The sequence below is a fragment of the Arachis ipaensis genome, chromosome B8 (assembly GCF_059453495.1).
Source record: "Arachis ipaensis isolate K30076 ecotype BB chromosome B8, ASM5945349v1, whole genome shotgun sequence".
NCBI classification, from domain to species: domain Eukaryota; kingdom Viridiplantae; phylum Streptophyta; class Magnoliopsida; order Fabales; family Fabaceae; genus Arachis; species Arachis ipaensis.
In genome coordinates, this window is record NC_142443.1 from 134825837 (window position 1) to 134848445 (window position 22609).

A 22609-nucleotide genomic window follows, 5' to 3' on the forward strand; every position below is an offset into this window, starting at 1 on the left:
ATATCTTTAGACAAAGCTACCATAGATCGTTCATCAAAGGTAACATCCCTGCTAATTACAAACTTAGAATCATTTACACTCTAAAGGCGATAGCCTTGAACCCCTCTTGGATACCCCAAAAAGATTGCCTTCTTTGCTCTATCATCAAGCTTATTATTTTTGACATGATAATAGGCTGTGCATCCAAAGACTCTGAGTTTCTCGTAATCTACATGTTCCCCTGACCACACCTTATAAGGTGTGTTTCCATCTAGAGAAGAATGTGGGGATCGATTCACTATGTAGCAAGCTGTAGCAACTGATTTTGCCCACCATTCTCTGCCTAACCCGAAATTAGAGCGCATACACCTTGCCTTCTCAAGTAGTGTACGATTCAGTCGTTCGGCGACTCCATTTTATTGTGGTGTTTCTCTAACTGTCTAGTGTCTTGTAATGCCTTCTCGGTCACAGAACTCCTTGAAAGCCCCATCCGTGTACTCTGTGTCATTATCAGATCGTAGAGTTTTTAGCTTCCTACCTGTTCGGTTTTCAACCATTGCTCTCCACCGTTTAAAAGTATCGAATACCTCATTCTTATGTTTGAGGAAGTAAATTCAAACATACCTCGAATAATCATCAACAAAAGTAACAAAATACCTGGAACCACACTTGGAAGTAACTTTAGCCGGGCCCCAAACATCAGTATGCACGTAGTCTAACAACTCTCTGCTTTTATGCTTGCTTGTAGAAAACTTCACCCTATGTGCCTTTCCATACACACAATGCTCACAAAATTCCATTTATGGTTTCTTCATATTTTTCAGCAAACCTTGTCCACAAAGCAATGATAGACCTTTCTCTGACATATGTCCAAGCCGCATGTGCCATATTCTTGTGCAATTTGTTTGATCTCTACTTCCACCGATTCCAACTGCTAACTCACCTGTGACTGTTGTCCCCAAAAGAGAATAAAGATTACCGTGACGAACTCCCTTCATCACTACCAAAGAACCACGAATAACTTTTAGTACCCCATTTTCCGCAACTATTTTGCAACCATTTTTCTCCAACAAACCTATGGAGATAAGATTTTTTCGCAAGTCTGGAATATGTTTCACATCCTTTAAGGTTCTTATTATTCCATCATACATCTTAATTTTTATAGTACCCAACCCCACAGTTTACAAGCATGATCATTGCCCATTAAAACTGTGCCACCATTTATGCTTTCATAGGTAGTAAACCACTTCCTATTTGAACACATATGGTGAGAGGCTCCTGAATCAAGAATCCACTTACCGGAGATTTCATAAGATTGTTCTGTTACAGAGTAACAATCCTCCTCATCATTTGAGACGTAGCTTGCTTCTTACTTTTCTTTCGGGTTGTCGTTGTCATTGTTCTGTTTCTTGAAAGTTATCTTCTTATTTGGACAATTTGCTTTGAAGTGTCCAGCCTCACCACATTTAAAGCATGTTCTCTCTGCGTGAGGTCTAGATTTTGGCCTAGACTTTCCACGCTTATTACCTTTTCCTCTTTCATTAGTCCTTCCTCTAGCCGCGAACAATCCTTGTGCTTGATCATTATACTCTCTTCCATTTGAAGATGACATTACACTTGTAGCAACCTTACGTAGATTATCTGCTAAAAGTGATGCCCTCGTCTCATCCATGGTCAGAGTGTCACCCACCAGCATCAATGTCTGCACCAGATTTTCATAGGACTTCGGTAATGAAAGTAACAATATGAGTGCCAGGTCTTCATCATCAACCTTCACATCTATATCCTTTAAGTTTGATATGATCCTATCAAACTTATTGATATATTCTCGGATTGAGGTGCCTTCCTCCATCTTGCATGTATACAATTTGGATTTTAAGTAGATCCTGTTAGTTAGAGTCTTTGTCATGAAGTTACTCTCTAACTTTAACCAGACGCCTGCTGCAGTTGCTTCTTCATTCACCAAGAAAGCAACATCCCTCTCAAGGAATAAGATTATTGCAGCCCGTGCCTCAAGATCTAATTCTTCCCAATCCTCATCTTTCATTCCTTCTGGCTTTTTCTCTTTTCCCGCTAGTGCCTTGTGTAACTTCTGTGATATAAGCAGATTTTTCATCTGCATCCTCCAATAGGAAAAATTATTTTTTCCATTGAACTTTTCGATTTCATATTTGCCTACTTTGACATTACTACTAGTAGAAGTCATTATATTCAAAATTGAATTTTACCACTCAAATAATGAATAATATAACGTTGGCTCTTGATACCAATTGTTGAGTCTGCAGCGAAATTTTGACTTCTAATAGATAGAAAGTAATATGAAATTGAACACTACCCACAATAATGCACTAACTATAACAAAGCCAATATGAGAAAATAGGATGTGAATTAACTTTCTTTTTTATTTGATGATGTTTTAACTAGATTATTACAGAAATATATATAGTATCATCTATACTATAATTTTAATGAATGAGAATAGTTTCCTCCTATGAAAACTCCCTACAAGTTCTTTTCTATTAAAACTCCTTGCAAATCTTATTTTACTCCCTAAGTTTGCTCTTAACCTTTCTTTTTTTTTTTTTTACCAAAAATAGGAGACTCGAACCCACAACCTCTTAGATGAGTATGGAAAGATTATGCCATTTGAGCTATAACTCATTGGCGCTCTTAACCTTTCTTTTATTCTCACAGCATTGCTTCTTGATATGTATATGATTTTAATATTTTATACACATTCAAGAGATGGTAAAGACAAAGTAATTAGAGGTTGAAAGAGCCAAACAATGCACCTCTTGTTAGCCTTATTTCATGAAATTATTTTATGCTTTTGATTGAACATCTATCTTTCATTCAATTAATCCACTCAATATCTTAGTTTCAATATATGATTTCTATATAATTTCTAACATTTACAAATTTTTAAAGTGTAAAAATCAAATTATAATTTTATTAAAAATATAGGAATTAATTATGTAATTTAACTTATAGTTTATAATATATAATAACTATTATATTATAACTATAATTCAAGGAGTATTATAATTTATTGTTGCTATTCAACATAGAAATTAAGATATTTAAGAGAATATAGATGAGATCATAACTTTTACATTTAAACAAATAAAAATCATTAAAAGATCAATAATATTTCCAATTACAAATGGTGATTTGCAAGGATGACAATATCTTTCGGAGTAAGTTACTTATGGATTCTAATTTCTATATGAAATTCAAGTCCATTGATTGCTTTTAGTAGAATTATATATATGTGTGTGTCGATGTACAGGGGTATTGTTTCAACAATCTATTTAAGATTTATTAAAATAAATTTTGCTACCTTTTCTATCACTTAAAAGTTTGAACCTTAACAAAATTCAAAAATTCATACTAATATTTACTTAATCAATTAATTTTATACTTTTTCAACTAATAATCCACTCGTTAAAAAGCGCAAATTAACAGATAAACTATAAGAGAATCCAATTTTTCCCACACGTATAAGCTACATGCCCATACAAATATGATTAGCATTAGTTTATCAAATCCGTGACCTCTTTATACCATGCTTGCATGTGGTCTTTCCGCCCGTATGCTACCTAGCCCTAGGTAAAAAATTTGAGGTGTCACAATAAAAAAATATCATGTGTCTAAAATTAATTTTCACCTTAGTTTTTTTTTAAGAATAAATTACCATTTGTATCCATGAAAGATACAGACACTGACAAATGTATCCATATAAGAATAAAACGACAATTGTACCCACGGAAGATAGCTTCCGTGTGCCAAGAATACCCTAACGGACCAATTGTGTAACCAACGTCCGGGTACTCTTGGCACACGGAAGCTATCTTTCGTGATTATAATTGTCGTTTTATTCTTATATAGATGCATTTGTCAGCATCTGTATCTTTTATGGATATAAATGGTAATTTATTCTTTTTTTAATATAAAACTATCCTACCTATACATTAAAATCAATTATTAATATATATATTAAAATATAAAATATATATATAAATAAATTAAATAATCTATGTATTTATATACAAATATATAATAATTAATTTTAATGACTAATTTTAATATATACAATTTTTTTTGTTTAATATATGATATGATTCATGATAAATAGAAGATTATATTGAAGGAGATTATTTCCATAGCATATTAAATCTAGTGTAAGATTTTCTTCGTGTACTAGAAAAGATGCCACTGGTTTTTGCATTTGTGAAGAGACTAACCCAACCCATATTTAGTTCAATGACCTTGAACCAGGATCATAGTCATCCCTCCAACAGGACACAAAAGAAGGTGACATTTTGCCAAATCTATTTAACCTTATTTGATAGCTGTCTTGAGACATAAATAATATACAAAACACTCAGAAATATAAATTTATTTATAAATGATACAAATTCATATACAAAAACAAAGAAAATGTCTTTGTTGTACAACAAAATTTGCCCAATTTTTGTTTATTAAAAAACTTAGTATAATTGGGGTAAGGATAGTTTGTTTTGTCTCTGTCTTTATCTCTGTATTTTCTATTCTAAAACACTTACTAAACGTTGCATTATATATCTCCAAATGGATTTCTTCCCTTCTTCGAAAAAGGATTTGGAGTGGTTTGTGTCATATACTCACCACTTGAAAGCTTCATGGTGCTTAGGGATCCAAAAACACTTTCATCATCACTTGTACTAGCAGCTCTTTCAAATCTACAAGAACCATTTCAAAATTTAGCCTTAGAGCAAGAACCATGTCAAAATCTAAGTTATTAGATGAGTTTCTACACGATGTACAAAAGAAGATAGATAGTAAAAAAATATTTCTTTTTTAGAACAACATTAGGTGTATATATGAGGCGTTAGATCTCATGTCGACTGACATCCCTTTGTAGATCCCTCTTAGATTGATTTTAAACTCCATTCAATGATGAATCGGCTGTAAGTCGGCACGAAAATCATACAATAAATAACACAACTCAAGGTTTCATGCTGCCTATTTTCATCACATTATCCACATTTCCACTTCTCTAGTACCTCTTCAAGTACATGGAAGATGATTAGTACAATGTTTTAAGAATAATAAGAAACCAGCCTGTTACATTGTATCATAGTTGTATTCAACATAATATCTAAAGGAATAAGATTTACCTAGGAGGTTGCATGTTATTAACTTGGCCAAAGTATGCACCTGAAAGGATAGAGTTAGAAATAACTATAACTAAATTAAACTAAGAAAACATTTCATCAGAAAATGAAAGATGAAAAAGGGCAATACTATTGGGAAATCCAGATGCAGATTGTGGATGAACAAGTGGAGATCCAAAACTTGTGGACTGAGGAACCATTCCCGAAGACCCATAACTTGAAGCATGCATTAGTCCTGCTCCGGGAGATACAGGTAGGGTACATGACATATTGGGAAGCTGCAGACAAACAATGTTTATTGTCTTAATACAAATATGTGAATTCAAAATTCAGAGAAAAGCGTTATCATGTGCCAACTTGATAATTATTTCTTTACTACTTAGTTTCAAAATAACGTTCAATTTGAACTAAGTGATGCATTGTCTAACTAAAAAATATATTGATTTTATGTTCAATGTACCACCACAATGTCCCAATTGACAGTTATTTTGAAACGAATGGAATAACTATTTACTATTGCCATAGAAGTTTAATGTCTAGTTGAAGAAAAGGTAAAATAAGTAAATCTATCTAAGAAAGCAGACAAATTTTGAAGCAGAAATATACAGAAAGGCTATCAGATTCACTGTAATAAGTCAAAACAGTTCTAATGTTTGCACATACTGATAAGGTGTGGGCTAAAGGTTTGTCCTCAGTTGCTGCAAATGGATTTGATGAGGATCTTGCTGCAATAGGGAATGCTGAGGGGGACTGCAAATGAAAAAAATCAACAAAATCATAATACACACAGAAACCAAAAGAGAAAAGAATATTGTTGGATTAAGCATTTACCACTAGGCCAGAAATCTATTGGTAGCTTTTGGCATAGTGATAATTGCTCGTTCCAACAAAAAGATAAATGAAATGATGATCTGCATAGGATATACCGGTGCATTAGGATAATACTGTAAGCCATATCCCATTCCATGGTGTTGAGGTTGATCATTTTGCCAACCTGAAAGTGGTGTAGGAGGGCCAGATAAGTAGCTTGAAGAGAAAAGGTCCTGCAGAGAATTCATTCATGCCTTAAGGTTCTCTGAGTTCTTAAGAGAAATAAAATTATACAATACAAGGTAGCAGCTCATCTATTACCTCTGGAAGTTCCATTCTTCCAGTAGACCTGTTTTCTACTGTTGAAGGTTTTAAGCCAACACCAGATTTGGTTTCTTGAGTTGGTTTTGAGTTGGTCTGAGGAGAGAGTTCAGTGAAAGCACTGGAGGGATCATGTGAATTTAGAACATCTGATTGCTGCATATAAACAAATTCAGAAACTTGAGTAACTTTGCAAGCAACAAACAATAACAACTAAGTCTTATCCCACTAGATGGAATCAGCTAGATATAGGTCAAAATTTCCATAATACCCAGAGATATATCATATTTATATCTTAAGCTGCCTAACTATTTGCTATCTGATCTACTCTCCAAACTAGAGCCTCCGTGCCTTCTCCAAACATTTCTGTAATTTACAGTACCCAAACTCTACTCTTTTTACTTTATATCCACAAATGTTAACATCAAGGTCTAAAATTAAGGCTATCAAATAGCCAGACATAGTTGACATTTAGTTTCTCACCATATCATTTGGAGCTATAGGTGTGATTGGTGTACTTGTTGGTTGTGCTGTAGAGCTACTACCTACTGATACTGCAGGAGAGAATTGCATGCTTGGTGATGTCTGCCAATCTAAGACTTTGTTGGACTCTTCTCTATGATTTATCTCATCATTTGAAGGCAAAGCATTAGAAGGTTGTTCCATCTCATTGGCTTGGATCGGTATAATAGACCAAGCATCACTACTGGTTGGTGAAGCAGTTGCCTCGGATATTGGAAAAGGTGGCAAGTGCTGCAAATCCCCATGTGTGCTCGAATTTTCTACAGGCACAATTGTTAGATCATTGTTAAAAGTTGAGACCGTAGACATGTCCCCAGTTGTTGCAACCAATGGACCTGACAATTCAGAAAGTAAGAAATCTAAGGAATTTGTATGTGTTGCTTGAGGTGTTGTCATTGTTACAGAAGATGTGAATATATTTGTGTTTGAGATTTTGTTTTCGGCAGCATTAGCGACTGGAAAATCTTCAAATATAGCCCAGTTTTCTTCAATTGGTTGTGATATAGACTGCATTTCTGGTACAGAAGCAGCGTTAGAGGCCTGCAATTAGTACCCAAATCATGAAGCTTTCAGGAGGAACAATTTCTTGTCAGATGGATTTTTCTCAAAAAAAAAAAATGCCACTCTGATGCATGACATTTGGAAACTAAAATTCATCCAAGATATAGTTCAAATGAGATTTTATAATGTAATGACAACCATACCACTTACTTTAAGAGATGGACCATTCTCTCCTGATACTTCTCCCAAAGGGCGTACGACAGGTAATTGAGATTCGTCTACAGTCTTCTGCCTGGCTGGTTGAAGCTGTTTTAGCTTTGTGTCTAAATCTGTAACCTTGCTGTTTCTTGATTCACCGTCTCGGAACCTGTTGTCAACAACCTCAATTTGTATAGGCTTTCTAGCAAAGCTGCCATGCCTTGCCAAATTTTGGGCATATCTTGGGCTTCTTCTTTCATCAACGTAAAATCTAACATTGTTATTGTCATCACTTCTTATATCAGGAGATCTTGCACTAGAACTTCTCTGAACTCTAGCTTCATAAGATGGACTTTTTGGCTCAATACGAAATAAATTAATCTTCTTACTTTGGTATGGTTCCTCCTTTCCTTCCTGTGCAAGTAAAGTAAACAAAATTTTTGACAAAAGGAGCACACAGCACAAGGAACTCATCTTTTCAGTTATGTCTTAGTTTTAACTAGTGATAATAAATCTAAGAACAATGTTAAACAATGAGAAACAAAATTTTTAGTAATTTTCTACCGAAACAACAATGATCTTTAGATGAATAAAGTAGTATTCCCTACTTACTGATCTAAGGATTGAGACACATACCATACTGCATTGTTCTGGTAAACAGATTCTGACCAAAAAATCTATCTAGCTAGTATCTTTTTTCTATAATCCAAAAGATAACAAAAGAACCTACCACTAGATAACAAAAGAACTTACTTCTCTAATCCTCGGAAGATCCACATGATGTTCACCGGTAAATTTTCTTTCCACATACACATTCTTGATGAACTCGCGGAGTCTCTGCATGTTGCTGGATGCAAAGATGTGAATTAGAAGAGGTGATGAATGTACTAATTAGAATCTATAAAAACATCTCCAATGCTCAAACAAGATTACCTCCGGTAGGAGGATACCTGTGATTGCAACTGAAAAATATAAAAATAAGAAAGAATCTAAAGAAACCCGCGAGAGATGAGATGCAAAGTTACTTGGATTCAGGGTAAGAATGTCGTTGAGGGTCCCAGCATTTAAAATAAATTTCCTTGGCTCTCTGTTCATGGATTGATGTCAGATTTGTTTTAATTACCAAATAAATAGATTTGTTTAGCATGATCAATTTGTTCATACCTCGTTACCACCTGCTTGAATAGCTTCAACTTCTTCTAAAGTAAATTTAGCCATGGATACTGATTTTACTCGATGTGTAAATTCTCGACTGTTTTATACATAGAAACATATGGTAAGTAAAGAAAAACATGTTATATATCTGCACTAAGTTGATTTCTTTTCTTCTTTCCCCCCCTTTATGTGAGTTCGAAATCAATTAGACTCCAACTAATCTAGCTCGAGTCGAATTGGTTCAATATTGGAGTATTGTGCTTGCCATGATAGTTTTTTCCCATACACAAGATGCTAACTTAGATTACTCCCTGAGTTCCCTTTTATTTGTCACTATCCCAATTTTGTACTCAAATATGTTGATGGATGTACCAAAATGTTATAGTAACAGATAAAACGAAACATGTTAAAGAGACCAACTGTTGAACCACGTTTCTCTACTCAACTGATATGAAAATATAAACCTTGGACCATCTCAATATAGGAGTTGTTACGTAACATGATGAAACCACGTTGTTAAAGTAAAAGAGGATTATCCAAAACCCTAAAACTGATAACAATTTGAAATACAAAAGCAGCTAAAAGAAACATAAAATAGATTAATCAATAGAAAGCACGGATTTTGTAATGCTTACTGTATTCCACTGCAATTTGTGCAGACAAATGTGCAGAAAGTTGTACACACATATTGTGGTCCCTGAATCATCATTAGAAAAATCATGTATAAACCATCTCTTTCTTTTTATAAATTCTTTTCTTTTTTATAGGTTACAATACTTTCAAGTTTCAACATTGATTAATTCAATAATTTCATAGCGTACCAAGAGGTTGCAATTGATGCATCTTCGATTTTCAGGAAGTTTCAAAAGACCACGAATTATTTTTTCAATCTTCGCTTCATCTTTTTTCGAATTTCCCATTGTCTCTCAAATGATCAATACCTTAACTAACAACCACAACCACAACCAAAACAATGGATTAAAAATAATTAATTAAACAAATAAAAAGTTGAAAAGCAATCCAGCTCACAAGATGTTTCTAATCATTTAATTCATGTCAATTGAAACTTTTGAAGCGTGACACCACAATGTGACATAAAACAGAGAAAAAACGGAAGGGTTTCTAGAAAATGAACCTGGTGTATGAAGAGGGAAATAGAATATGAATGCGTGAACAAAGAGAGAAAGCGAAAAGACGTTAAGTTAGGTTAGGGAGGGAAAGAAGGAATATCAGAACAAAGGGAATGAAACTTTACCGGTAATACCGGTTCCCAAACGCGGGAGGCCTCTGGCGTTTTGATTTTTAGATTTTGTATATTTTATTTGGGCTTAAATTAGAAGTTCAACATTTTCATTTCTCAATTGGGGGTCAACATTTTTAGATTTTGTATGTGCGTGTGCAGTCCCCGCAGGAATCCTTCCTCTCGGATAGTTTTGTGATCCCTAATTGCAAAAACTATTATTCTAAGTGCATGAAAATTTATACAATATCAGAAACAATAATCGAACACGCCCCTATTTAATATAACTATCAAGAAATTAAAAATTTTGTGGCTTCAACGGATACTTTCGCCTCTGAATCTCTGATTGTCGTATCGTATTTAAAATATGAGAAAGTATAGGGAGCCAATGACCTAAGCGTACAATGTGTACAATGAGAGTTTGGAAAGTATTAGAGATATTATTATTAGTGTTACATTGTCTTGTCAAGTTACACTTTTGGGATGAGTGGTTTCAGGACATTGTATAAGAATTCCAGATCTAGAAGGTCAAGGGTTCGAACTTATCCGGATGGTTATTCTGCATATTATAGATGATGTTCATTTGATTCATAAACCAACACTTAGACCATTGGCTCCCTAGCACTACTCTTAAAATATATATATATTATACCAATTATCGCACAATCTTTCACATATAGCTTAAATGATGAGAGGAAACACTAAGCAATTGCGTTAAGATACAAAAGGAGATTTATCCGTCTCGAAAAGTAGCTACGCAAATTGATATAGACATTAGATATTCTATAACATTGTCACATTAGTTTGTTCTAGAAATTAATATATCTTATTTTTCTTCCAGTCCTTCTATGAAGCCACATAATGTTTTATTATTTCTCCTCCATCAACCATCAACTTTATCTTCCGTCCAAACTCCGCCTCGCTATCCTGCCGTTTATATTAGTGCTATGCAATTATGCATAATATTCAAAACTATACAAATGCTAAAATGACAAATGAATTAAATCGAGTGATCCAGTCATTAATGGTTTAATACTGTTATTATCAAACGATGTGTTTTTATAAAACAAATAGCTGACAAAAAATTGGGCTGAAGTGCTGAACATATTCAAGTTTGCCCTGATTTGACCAATCTTTATGTAAATTGTTACCTTTTCCCATACCATCTTTAATATGCAAACAATAAAGAACTAATATTACTATATGATGCATTCTAATATCAGATGGTACATTTACATAACATTAGAACGTTAAACGATTTCATCAATTCTCTTCCATTCTAATTCCATAATATCCCATTCCATGCCTTTCATCAACAATCAGCATAACCCGCAAATCACAATCTTTCCCTCCCACCCGAAGCTATGTTAAATTGAATAATCTCTTTGTTGGTCCGTACTATATTTACAAAGAAAAGGGTGAAATTGCCTTCAACGGGTGAACCGGTGAAGCTAATACCATAGAAACCAGTAGTTACTAGTTAGCAGTTAATTTGCGAATCATTTTTGTAAATTCTATGACAGAAATAGAACTGTAATTTCCATTCAAGGTGTGGTATTATTTGCCGATTTCTATTTTCATATTTAACATTGGGAACCTGAGGATATGGGAAGAGAGAAGGGGGGAAAAAAAAAAGAAAAAAAAAATCTGCACAAAATTCCTTAGACCCATACTAGGAAGATCAACTGCAACAATTACCCTGAACTAAGTAGAACCCTCAAGCTGAATAAGGTGCTACTCAAAAGTGCAAGAGAGTTGCACAAAAAATTCTTCCCCTCAATGATTTCCCCTCATTATTTGGAGCTCAGTATGGAGTCCATGGATAACGAGAGGAGGCCGAAGCACTTCCGAACCCGTGTCGCATCTAGCCGACATCACTGCTGAGCCTCCTCACCTCTAATGCAGCTCAGTGGCACACTGAAGAGATCCATGAAGCTGTAATAGTATCCAATCTACCCATCACCATTCGAGTCCTCCGAAGCTTTTATCGCTTCAGCAGTCATGAGAGCAGCAACAGCACGGTGAATTGCTAGATCTGCTCGGTAAAGCAGTCTTTGAGCCCTCTCTCTCTTTAATCTGGCCATGTTATGTGCATGCCGAGCAGCACCTGAGGCATCACGCAATTTAAACTCATCAAGATCTGAACCATCTAATTGTTCAAAGTCATGCCCTTGAGGGCCATCCATTGGGTACTTCCTGTGACCCATCATGTCGTAATAGCCCATGTTCCATTGATTAACCCCATTTCTCTTCCCTGACCCCGACAATCTCGGACTATCAGAAATCAAGTGTGAATCATTATGATACATATTCCTTGGCTTGTTCCGGTGATGTTTAGGTGTATATTTCCTGTCAAACCCACCATTGTTCATAAAATAATATCTCACGCTGCCAGCATCACGTGGTGAGAATCCCCTCAGTGAGCTCTGAGGCAATGGGGAATCATCCAAAGAATCATAATTGTGGCCTGGATAAGAAATCCTTTCATCACCAAATGCAAATCCATTCAATCTCCTTCCTGTGTTTTACAACAATCAGATGTAAGGAGGAGCTCATAATTTGTTCAAACTGTACTTACACAGCTAGTAAATCAAATACTCACCAGGAGTGTGGAAACCGTCATGTTCATACATAATACTGTTTGCATGCCCTGACACTGAAATTCTCTTTTGTGAACGTTGTTTTGATCCCTTGTTCGGTACTTCCAAACCCCTTGGTTTCAAACAGAAAGCAAACATGGGAGGCTTCTCCAAAGGTGCAAACTTGTCCAGGCATCCATTAGAATGAGGGATGTTATTCTTGCTCATGGCTACTTCCCACTCTCTCAATTGTTGTTGGTATCTTTCCCATTGAGGTGGCTGAACAGAATTAAAGATAAGATATAAAGTTTCAACCAAATCATAACCAAGCACACACATCACACATATCATGTGCCTAGAAGAAAACAGATAATCTTGAGAAAACAAAATGCTATTACACACCACCAAATTTTAAGCCAGTCAATTTTGAAATTAAACCCACAATCTTTCAAATAAACAGGACCACTTCAAAATTAGCAATGTTACATCATGCAGCCATATCTCAAGGTCAGTTATAAAAATGGCAAACTTAGAAACACTTGGCTGGATGCGAAGTCAGATATACATTTATGAATTAATAAAACCCAAAAAGTATGCAGGAATATAGATCAATGCCATAGTTATTCACCACCATAAATGCATTATATGCATTGACTTGGTAATGGCTCACTTTGCAATTGCAGTATTAACCTCGCTTCCTCCTCCCTTCCCTTCCCCCACTCTCGTTTTACATTAAGTCACAAAAACAGTTCAGTAAAGATAGGTAATTTTTACAATACCTGAAAATGCCGTATCAAAGCCATTCCTCTCTTCTGCCTTTTCTGCTGCCAATATTCATAAATGGTTTTGGCTATAGGCATCGTTGCAACATCAACCATGAGTTCTTCTATTTCAATAGGTGTAAACTGGTCTTGCTTCTGAGCATATGCAGCCTTTTCAAACCTATCTATTGTCTTCTCAAATATTTCCTCCGAGATCCCATCCATGCTATAATTGTCTTTTTCAGAATTTTGCAAAGTCAAAATCCACTGCTCATCCTCACTGTCCATATCATACAGGACATTTGATGAATTCAGGGCCATATCAACATCTGTTTCAACTTGGCGAAAATATTTAGAACTCCGAACAAAACTAGCTTCAGATTCATGACCATCATTTTCTTCAATCAAGATAACACCTGGAATAGGTATATTTTTAACTGAAGCCGCACGGATGTTACGGTTGTAACATTCCTCATGCATCTCTTTGAAAAGAGCCCACTGACTCCTATCAGGAAATTCTAAGACCCAATCTTTCCCTCCTTTCCACATCATAGCATGCGTATAGCGATTAGTTGATCCAGTTTGCAGAAACTGATGTGCTTTGTATGAGTACCTAGTAACTCCTGCAAGTTTTACAGAAAGTTTCCACTCATTATGGTCAAACAGCTCTAAAACAACCTGGGCACCATATTCTCTCCACCCTTTATCCCCAAGGGTAATCAAGACATTTGCATCACAAGATAAGGACTCCAAATTCTTTTCAGGACCTCTAGCAACATCTGATGACTTCTTGTCATTAGCTTTCCTAATCCTCTTGTGAGGTAGCCCTTTCTGATGACCCCTATGCCTCGAGCCAAAATCATAACCAGCAAAAGGAACTGAATAAGATACTTGTGTCCGTGGCTTCTTTGGTCCATTACTAAAGCCATTTTGAAGAGAATCAACCTTCCCATCGGACCATCCATGTGACTTGAATCCCAATGTGGAATTAGTTTTGTTTTGATGCCAAGAACTTCGGGGAGCAGTTGGATTGGGGCTTTGAATGACACCTCCATTTATATTCCAAGAAAATTCAGAAGAGTGCTGAGCATAATGTAAATCACCATCGACAGATTTCTCAAAATGATCAACTGAAGGAATTTTAACACTGAGATTACCGCGAAATGAATGAGAACCATCATTAGCTTTAACATCAGCAGTTAAAGAAGTAGGAGACAGTGAGCAGCCATCATCAGCTTTAACCTCATCAGGTAAAGAACTTGAAGGCAAAGTGCACACATCAGAATGATCGGATTGCCACCTTGGTAACTGAATAGCAGCTGGCCTCTCTGGAACATTACAACCAGAAGTTCTATCATCACTAAGACCGATATTCTGTTGATTTTGAGAAAGAATTCCACCACTGCAATCAGATGCACAAATTATCGGATTGGACTTGGCACAAACCAATCCATCACACACAACATCCTTTGATGAAGTCATCATAACTTTGTCCAAATTAAACTCTTCCCTCCTTTCAGAGCAACCATCTGTCTTCAGACCAGAGTCTTCCTGAGCATCTACCAAGGCTTTATCACAAAAGCTTATATGAGCTACTGACTGCTCCATCAGCAACTTAAGATGCAAACTGAGAAAAAATGTGGGTGCAGCCGCAAAAGAAAGAGAAAAAGGAAAAACCTTCCTCTTTCCGGCATCAGAAGACTGATGGGTGTCAACCCGAGTGAACTCTCTAGAAACACCCATAATATTAATCCCCGGTCTAGTCCTCTTTCGCATGATCTGTTCTCGTAAAGTCACAATTTATCCAAGGAAAATAAATAAATAAATAATAATAAATCAACATAATAGACTTTGCAGTGCCTGTCTGCCTGACAAGCTTTGAGACAAGACATAAATAAATGTAGCTAGGAATAGGTTAAATGATGTGAACAAAATAGAACTACCGATCAAGAAACTAGAAAACTAGAAGAAAGTACCTTTACTGTGGATGGCTGCCCACTGATGGATGTAACAGGATGCCCACTTGTTCCATTTTGAAGTGCCTGGATGTTATCATACGTGCATTCAGAGAGATGGAGCTGCTTACTGAGTAAGCAATGTTTCTTAAGCTTTGAATCCAAGTACATCCACTTTGAATTCTCCACTCTTGAGAAATTGTAAAAAGCAAATACAAGTGGCTTTTTAATGACATGAACACTTGAAAACCTGAATCTGATCGATGTAACTGGCAACTCCAAGTCAATATATTCCCCCTGATCGACAGGTTGGTTAAATACTCTAAGGACCCAAAAGACAAATGCCGCAGCCATCTTTGAGCATCCTTCGAACAACAGGAACCTAAGCCCAAACACATTATCAACAAAAAGCATCTCCAAATGAACTCTTGGCCACATGGTTATAACTGTTCCATAACGAAGCAGCAGAACAGCACGGACCAGCCACAAATTGTCAGATCTAAACGAGTCATTCAGCACCGAGCGTATTGGAAAATTGAAGTCGAATTTGAATGCTGCTGACCCTGTGTCCAACCAAAGTTTAGTTACTCCTTCTGAATATGTCAACCGCAATGGACCCTTAGTCTCAACACTCCTGTCAACTGGTTCTCTGACAATGGAACAAGAAGCATTTATATTAGCATGCATCTCTTTAGGGACAAGAGGGGATTTTGATGTTGGCCTACGCCTTGTCCTAACATAGACAATAGGCTGTTTGCCATCTTTGTGGCAATTGGCACTTTGCAATGAGGACTTCTTCCCAAGATTGTCACCTAATTTATCATGTGAAACAGAACCACTGGAGATACTACCTTTACCCTCTCTCAAGTAACTCTTGGTTGAGCATCCCTGTACTTTTACGGGTTCATCATAAAAGGATGAGACTGTACCTGGAAGAGGACCAGAGGACCTATGTTTTTTAATACCATGCAAAGCAGAAGATTTAACCCGATGAGAAGATCGAGCCAACCATGAGATTATAGGCTCTGTGTCCATACAGTTTTCTCCACAGCTATCATCCTCTGTAATATCATCTCTTACTTGCCTTTCTTTTCTGGACTTGCTCCCTTTTTGTGCATCAGAATCCATACTTTTCTTTACTGTTCTTTTTTCCCCTGCTTCTCTTCGAACTTCACTAGGAAATAAAAGGAGTTTGAACCTCTCAGTTTGAAGATTAACCCATTCTTGGTCCCGATCATCATATTTGATATGGTGAAGCTTACTTTCTTTGTCATAGCCATCAACAAGGCCATAGTACCAACTCTGGTCCAACGGCCAAAAAACCTTAATTCTCTGGTTCAATACCCAGTCCGGATCCAAATCACCTAACAAAATTTCATAGAAGTGCCGCCTCTTCCTGGAACTACCCTTCTCTTTGTCCAGTTTCCTTGGTCTCAAGACTCTATTGGCAGTATCAACTGACGCTGATTCTGAACCTGGAGACTTTGATCCATGACTACTAATATTTCTACTAGAAGGCAGCAAAAAGGACAGACCAGTACAGTTTGGATCAAACCGTGAAGATAGCATCCTTGCTGCATTCTCCTCAAGATTTGCCTCATCATCCTCCCGCAAATGATCAGATATTTTACTGCTATCTATTAGAGGCTCAGCCTCCTTGGCAACCCTAATTCTATCTGAAGACAAAGCCTTTCGCTTCCTATCCTTCCTCCGTGGCCTCTTTAAAGAGGAATCACCACTATTTACAGCAGAATGACAGGCACTCTCCTCCTTACCCTTGAAATGCTGCACAGAACTTGAATCACAACTCCTACTTTCCTTAATCTCATCAACATCCTTCTGTTTAGTCTTTGAAGACTCAACCCCCCTGTCCAAATCATCAATGCTTAACTTAGGCAACTGATCGCCATTGCAACTTCTACCACTTGGCTGACCTGCCAGGTTCGGTGCTTGACGAACTTCAAATTTCTTCCGCCCCACAAAATCCCTCTTTCGCTTTGGAATACATACAGGACCATCACTGAGAATTAGTGAATGTCTATTAACCCCACTACTGCTACTCAATCCCTGCTTGGCCTCCAACTTATGTTCACACAAATCCTGCCTACTGGAGCCAGGCCCTTTGTGAGATTCTTCATCAACAACCTTCTTGATGCAACCATCAGCATTTTCTAGGCTGCTTAGAGGCAGTTCCTTTCTACTCCTCTTTTTCTTGCTCCTCTTCTCATCACCACCCCCACCATGATTACTCCCTTTCCTCTTTAGGTTCTTCTCAGGGGCCTCGTTTGTAACTTTTGATTTATACAAACTCTTCAGATCCAAAGATCTCGATTTTTTGGGAATTGCAGCGCCATGTGAGTTCCCTTCTCTATCTTCCATGAACAATCGGCAGTACAGTACCAAATTCCCAAATTTTCACATTCCATCATACATATCGGAACGCTTTTTCCAGATCTGAACCACCAAAAAAGGAAAAGAAAAATCACAACTAATCCCTACACCATTTTCAAAGTACTAAGATCACGAGAATTCTACGCATGCATTGGAATAATCGCATTAAACAACACCGAACATATTAAAAACAAATTCGTAACAAATTCATACACGTACCTCAACCGACACACCGCAGAGCAGTTGATTCCGCCCCCAAATCGCGAGGATCACCACCACGGATCATGAGTTAGGGTTTGAATCTCACCTCTTCGAACAAAAACCCTAATCTAATTGTGAATTTGGGATTGAAATTCACCGATAAATTTCGATTTCAATTTTGCTTTTTTTGTTTTTTTCAAAAACCGCGAGAGACGGACGAGAGCTAGGGTTTCTTTTCAGTTTCGCGAGAAAGGGTTTTTAGATCGAAAAATATCAAAATATTGAAGTAGTTGAAATGGAAAATAGCTCGGAAAACACAGATTGTTTTTTAATGACACGTGGCACTGTAGGGTCCGATGGATCGGAAATTATCGGTGCTGTCTACAATCGTCTATTTCGTGGTCTACGATAAGCAGGACTTTATGAAAGGTTCATGAGCATACGATTGAAATATGAACAGCTCGATTGGATTTTTGGCATGAGACGAGCACGAAGATTCCGTAATGTTCTCGCGGTTGCACGAGACATAGGCGATAAGATTTATGCGCACTGTTTTCTGACGAGAAAATGGAAAGTGAAATCAATTTCCACTGAGTGGTTTGGTAATGGGGCCCTCGTCTTTGGTAAAATTCGGAAATGCCATTGAGCTTTTAAGGATCCCTTGGAAATGTATTTTCAATTTCTAATTTCTATTATATTTAGGGAGTGGATTCTCTCCAATGAAAAAAAATTGGATGGTGTTAATTGTGATCTTTTACTTTTTATTATTTTCTCTCTCTCATTTTTAATTTTGGCCCCACTTATAAAATTAATGGTGAGAGATCACACTACATTTTCTTTAAGTGTTGAAAAAACTAGAAAAGATCCATTTCCTTCTATTCAATATTTTTTTCGAATCTTAAGAAAAATACTCCTCATAAGAAAGGAATTTTTAATTTAAATTAATAAAATATAATATTAAATTAATAAAATATAATATTTATTGAAATATGTAAATAGAAAAATATTCTATAAACATGATGTGATATATCATTGTACACTGAAACACTTTAAAAACGCATCTTAAATATGTAATTACTAAAAAGTGATACACGCTGACTGTTACACATCTCGAATCCAAATGCATCTAAAATATGTAATAAATGTTGAAAATAGATACTGAGTACTCGAGATATATGACTAATGAATTTTAAGCCTTAGTAGCTGATATATGTTCAGCTCAACTATATATAGGGTGTGGTTAAGATGTTTATTCATCTAAGGGGTTTTTGTTAGTTTTGGAAAGCTTGAAAAGCATATATAGCTCACAAAGATGTGGTGCCAAATATCATGTGGCACTCCAAACCTATGCACCTTTCTACAAAAGTAATCGTAAATCTCATCCTCTAATATATAATATAATCAACATTTACTTGTTAATTTTATAAAATGCAAAAGATAATATTTATCAGTAGTTCAAATTCTGCCAAAGTGCTACAAAAAATTTCATAGACATCCAGCAGAGAATTGCTTGCATCAACGATAGTATTTCAATCTATCCAATTCCAAAACTATATATTTAGCATTTTTTCGAATACTGTAGTTTTTTACTTCCATGAGAACAGCATCTCTACTCTTAAACCTATAGTCGACCGGAAATTTTACACCGCTATCCATGTTGTAATCTTCTTCTTTGCTACAGTTGAAAGGATCATCTAGTTAAGAGTGTGATAGTGGCTTGGAACTTCTAATAATTGTGAATGGCCAAAGGGGGAGGAAAAAGAAATCGAGCACCCCATCTGTTGGAGTCTCTGGCACATACTCGTCGGATGAATCATTCTCTTTAGACGAACCGATTTCAACAACACAATCCGAATAAGACTTACTCTCATCTTCTTCGACAATATCGTGAGGTACGGCAAAGTGAATCGGTGTTGCCTCTACCAAAATTGCTTGCGGGATCAAAGAGGACATCCCACAACTACCACCTCCGTCACGAACCGCTACATACCACTCCATCACATGTTGTGATATTAACCTAGCATATACATCAAATATTACCCACACATGATAATCAGTTTCGACCCAAAATGCCATGTTAATAAATCTTTCACTCGGCAGTGTGGAGAGAAATCTATATGCAACTCTCCAAACCTCCTTAGAACATATTGCACCCATGTTGCTCAATATGACATTCTTCACGGCGTCTGGAGAATTATGATGGCAAGTACGCAACATCATAGGTGAATTGCACTCAAAGACTTACTAATAGTCATGTATATGAAGAATAAGGAGGAGAATAGAGAATAATGGAATTAGTGTATTGTGATGAGCTTGAGTTAAGAACCTTATATAGGAATTTTTTTTATGTAGTTATTAAGGGTACTAAGAACGTAGATAAATATGCACACATCCCAAGCACACAGACCCAAATTTCTATATAAACATATCCTAAGTACTCAGCACTGGTTTATGTACAATTATGCAGTTGTATCATATCACAGGTGTAATCGTATAATTTTTTTAACTGTATCATATTCTAGGTACACAGTACCCCGTTTGCATTATTAATGATTTTTTTCGTCTGTGTACATGGAATGTGTAATGCATATCGTCAAAAAACTAGTCTCAATCTAAATACTTCAAGGACAGAAGATAATGCCACTTAGCCAATAAAAAAGGAATGTTACATGCTCGTCGTCAAGAACAAGGTCTTCTTATTTACCTTTATTGTTATGGAAGAAATTTTGGTAGGTGGTGAAAGAAAGGTTGGGATAATTGATCTCGTTCTTGATTTAGTGGTAACTTGTTATGACCCAACTAAGATTGGGCCGCTTAATTAGTTGGTTAGCACATTAGAGTTTGTTAGGAATATAAATAAGAGTATTGAGTCATTATATTGAGTATGAAAAAATTAATGAATTTGTCAATTCTTTAGAATTCTTTGAAAATTAGTAACTCATCTCAAATAGAATTGCAAAATTGGTGTTTTATTGAGAGTCTTCTATGCCAAAAAAAAAAACTTAATTCCATTACGAATTTCCAATGTTCGATGATATCAGATATGGTTACCATTGGCTGATTCTCACATAACAGTTTTAGAATTCTCAAGGAATTATAGAATTGAATGTTGAACTTTGTTCAATTTAGGGTTTCTCTTCTTAACTCGAAGAGGGAGTACTTATATTGATTTAGAGAATGCTAACATTGAAAGAGATTGGTAACTCGTCTCGAATAGCATTGCAACATAACTAGTATTTTCCCTAAGGGAGGTAGGCCAATGATGGCAACGACATATAATAGAAATAGAATAATATTGCATGTGGAGTGTAGAAGGTATGAGTGGATTTATCTGAAAAACACAATTCACTTACTATTAACTACAGATTGATTTTATATGTCTCTCTACTGATATGGATAGTGCAATGTTCTTTTGACTTCTGGTATCCAATAACACTTACTTTCAAGTATAATTGTATATGAGATTCAAAGTACCTTATGGTGATAGAGCCTTTAAAGGCCATGGGTCCTTGTTTTTTTGGTTTTTCATGGTATCCCTTAGCCCGACAGGCTAAAGACTAATCTGTCACGGTACTGAGGTCTATTTAAGGATTTGCAGCTAGTCAATGGATTGCTGCATGCACAAGGCGGGATTCGAACCCCCGACACTTGCTTAAGCGGGCTAGTGAGCTAACCACTACTAGACCAACCCAATTTAGTTTTTATGAGTCGTTGTTGAGGACAATGATAAAAAAAAAATGCTTCATCTTATATGCAGTATGAGAAGAGATAAGTAGGTCAACAAATACTAAGTTTGTGCTACCAATGATAAAGGGAAGTAGTACTTGGATCTAGTCAGCAAGTCATTGATAGAAGGAAACCATGAGAGCTTAAAGATGTTGATTTGGATGAGTAATTATAAGTGACAAGTCGCTCAATATAGACAAGTAAAAAAGAAGAGTCCAATAATACTAACAAATCACAAAGCAGTGCAATATAAAAAAGGATGCATTACAAACATATAAAAATATATATAGAAAAACATATATTTGAGTCATGATTGTTGCTAATAAAATATAGATCAACGTTGTAGTTCATCTGACAAATTTTACATCGTGGACTTTGTGGTTGAATTCGCCAAGAAAACTAAGCTAGTTTAGGATTTTTAATTTTTTCTACCAGATCTCTTAACTAAAAGTGACTTTACTTTCTTTCTGACATCCACCAAGCCATTAGGCCAATGTAGAACATAGGATGTTGTATAAAGTGCTTCTGGATGAGATCTTTTTAGATTGAATCCTGAAGAATTTTTCCTCTCCAAGAAAAACTATTATGATCTTCTATTAGAAAAATGACTGCAACAAGGGAGATCAATTAGGAATGCAATATCTTTTTGTAAAATGATCGACCCTCAATGTAGATGAAGTTGCTTATTTTTGTTTGATAATGCATAAAAAAATAGGGTAATGAATATTTTTTGTCCCAAAAATTTTCGATTTGCAACAAACGTACTTCTGACAGGTAATTTTTAAGAAACTCAGGACCAATTCAGTAACAATTTCACAAGGACACCATTTAACATGTAAGAACTCAATTTTCGGTAAACAGACTATTCTGACTATTTTAAAATTTATCCTGCAAAATTCAAAACTCCGGCCCAATAAGAAATAGTGAAGAAGGCCCAAGGGTTAAAAATAAAAATTTAAATAGAAAAAGAAAATTTATGAGGTTAAACTTGACTTTATGAGGGTAATTAATTTCTCTAAGTCAAATTTGTCTAGTTGGTATTAAATATTAGTTTACTATTGGCTTATTTTTCTCACTAGAGACTTTTTGAGCCGGGAAAACACTTTTAGTGACG

The 22609-nt window shown here is 35.9% G+C and overlaps 2 protein-coding genes across 6 annotated transcripts; both read right to left on the minus strand.

The window, feature by feature from the left end:
- Positions 1–4351: 4351 nt before the first annotated feature.
- LOC107614533 (uncharacterized) lies at positions 4352–10091 on the minus strand. Of its 5 annotated transcripts, none has more exons than XM_021109983.2 (14): positions 9898–10091; positions 9464–9588; positions 9278–9339; positions 8652–8739; positions 8513–8574; positions 8241–8334; positions 7500–7901; positions 6750–7328; positions 6267–6422; positions 6062–6178; positions 5799–5885; positions 5266–5413; positions 5139–5178; positions 4352–4700 (listed from the first exon to the last, which is right to left on the minus strand). In XM_021109983.2, exons 2-14 carry the CDS (start codon positions 9560–9562, stop codon positions 4556–4558), a joined length of 2079 nt encoding a protein of 692 aa, XP_020965642.1. In that variant the 5' UTR covers positions 9563–9588; positions 9898–10091; the 3' UTR covers positions 4352–4555. The 5 variants fall into 5 exon arrangements, with proteins under 5 accessions (XP_020965642.1, XP_020965641.1, XP_088353253.1 ...); XM_021109982.2 differs by having other exon boundaries at positions 9778–9917; XM_088497127.1 differs by lacking the exon at positions 9898–10091 and having other exon boundaries at positions 6750–7303; positions 7493–7901; positions 9464–9739.
- A 1293-nt stretch (positions 10092–11384) lies between these two features.
- LOC107612765 (Enhancer of polycomb-like transcription factor protein) lies at positions 11385–18041 on the minus strand. Its single transcript, XM_016314496.3, has 5 exons — positions 17788–18041; positions 15199–17631; positions 13241–15001; positions 12485–12740; positions 11385–12400 (listed from the first exon to the last, which is right to left on the minus strand). The coding sequence occupies exons 2-5, from the start codon at positions 17554–17556 to the stop codon at positions 11835–11837; spliced, it is 4941 nt and encodes a 1646-aa protein (XP_016169982.1). The 5' UTR covers positions 17557–17631; positions 17788–18041; the 3' UTR covers positions 11385–11834.
- Positions 18042–22609: the final 4568 nt, after the last annotated feature.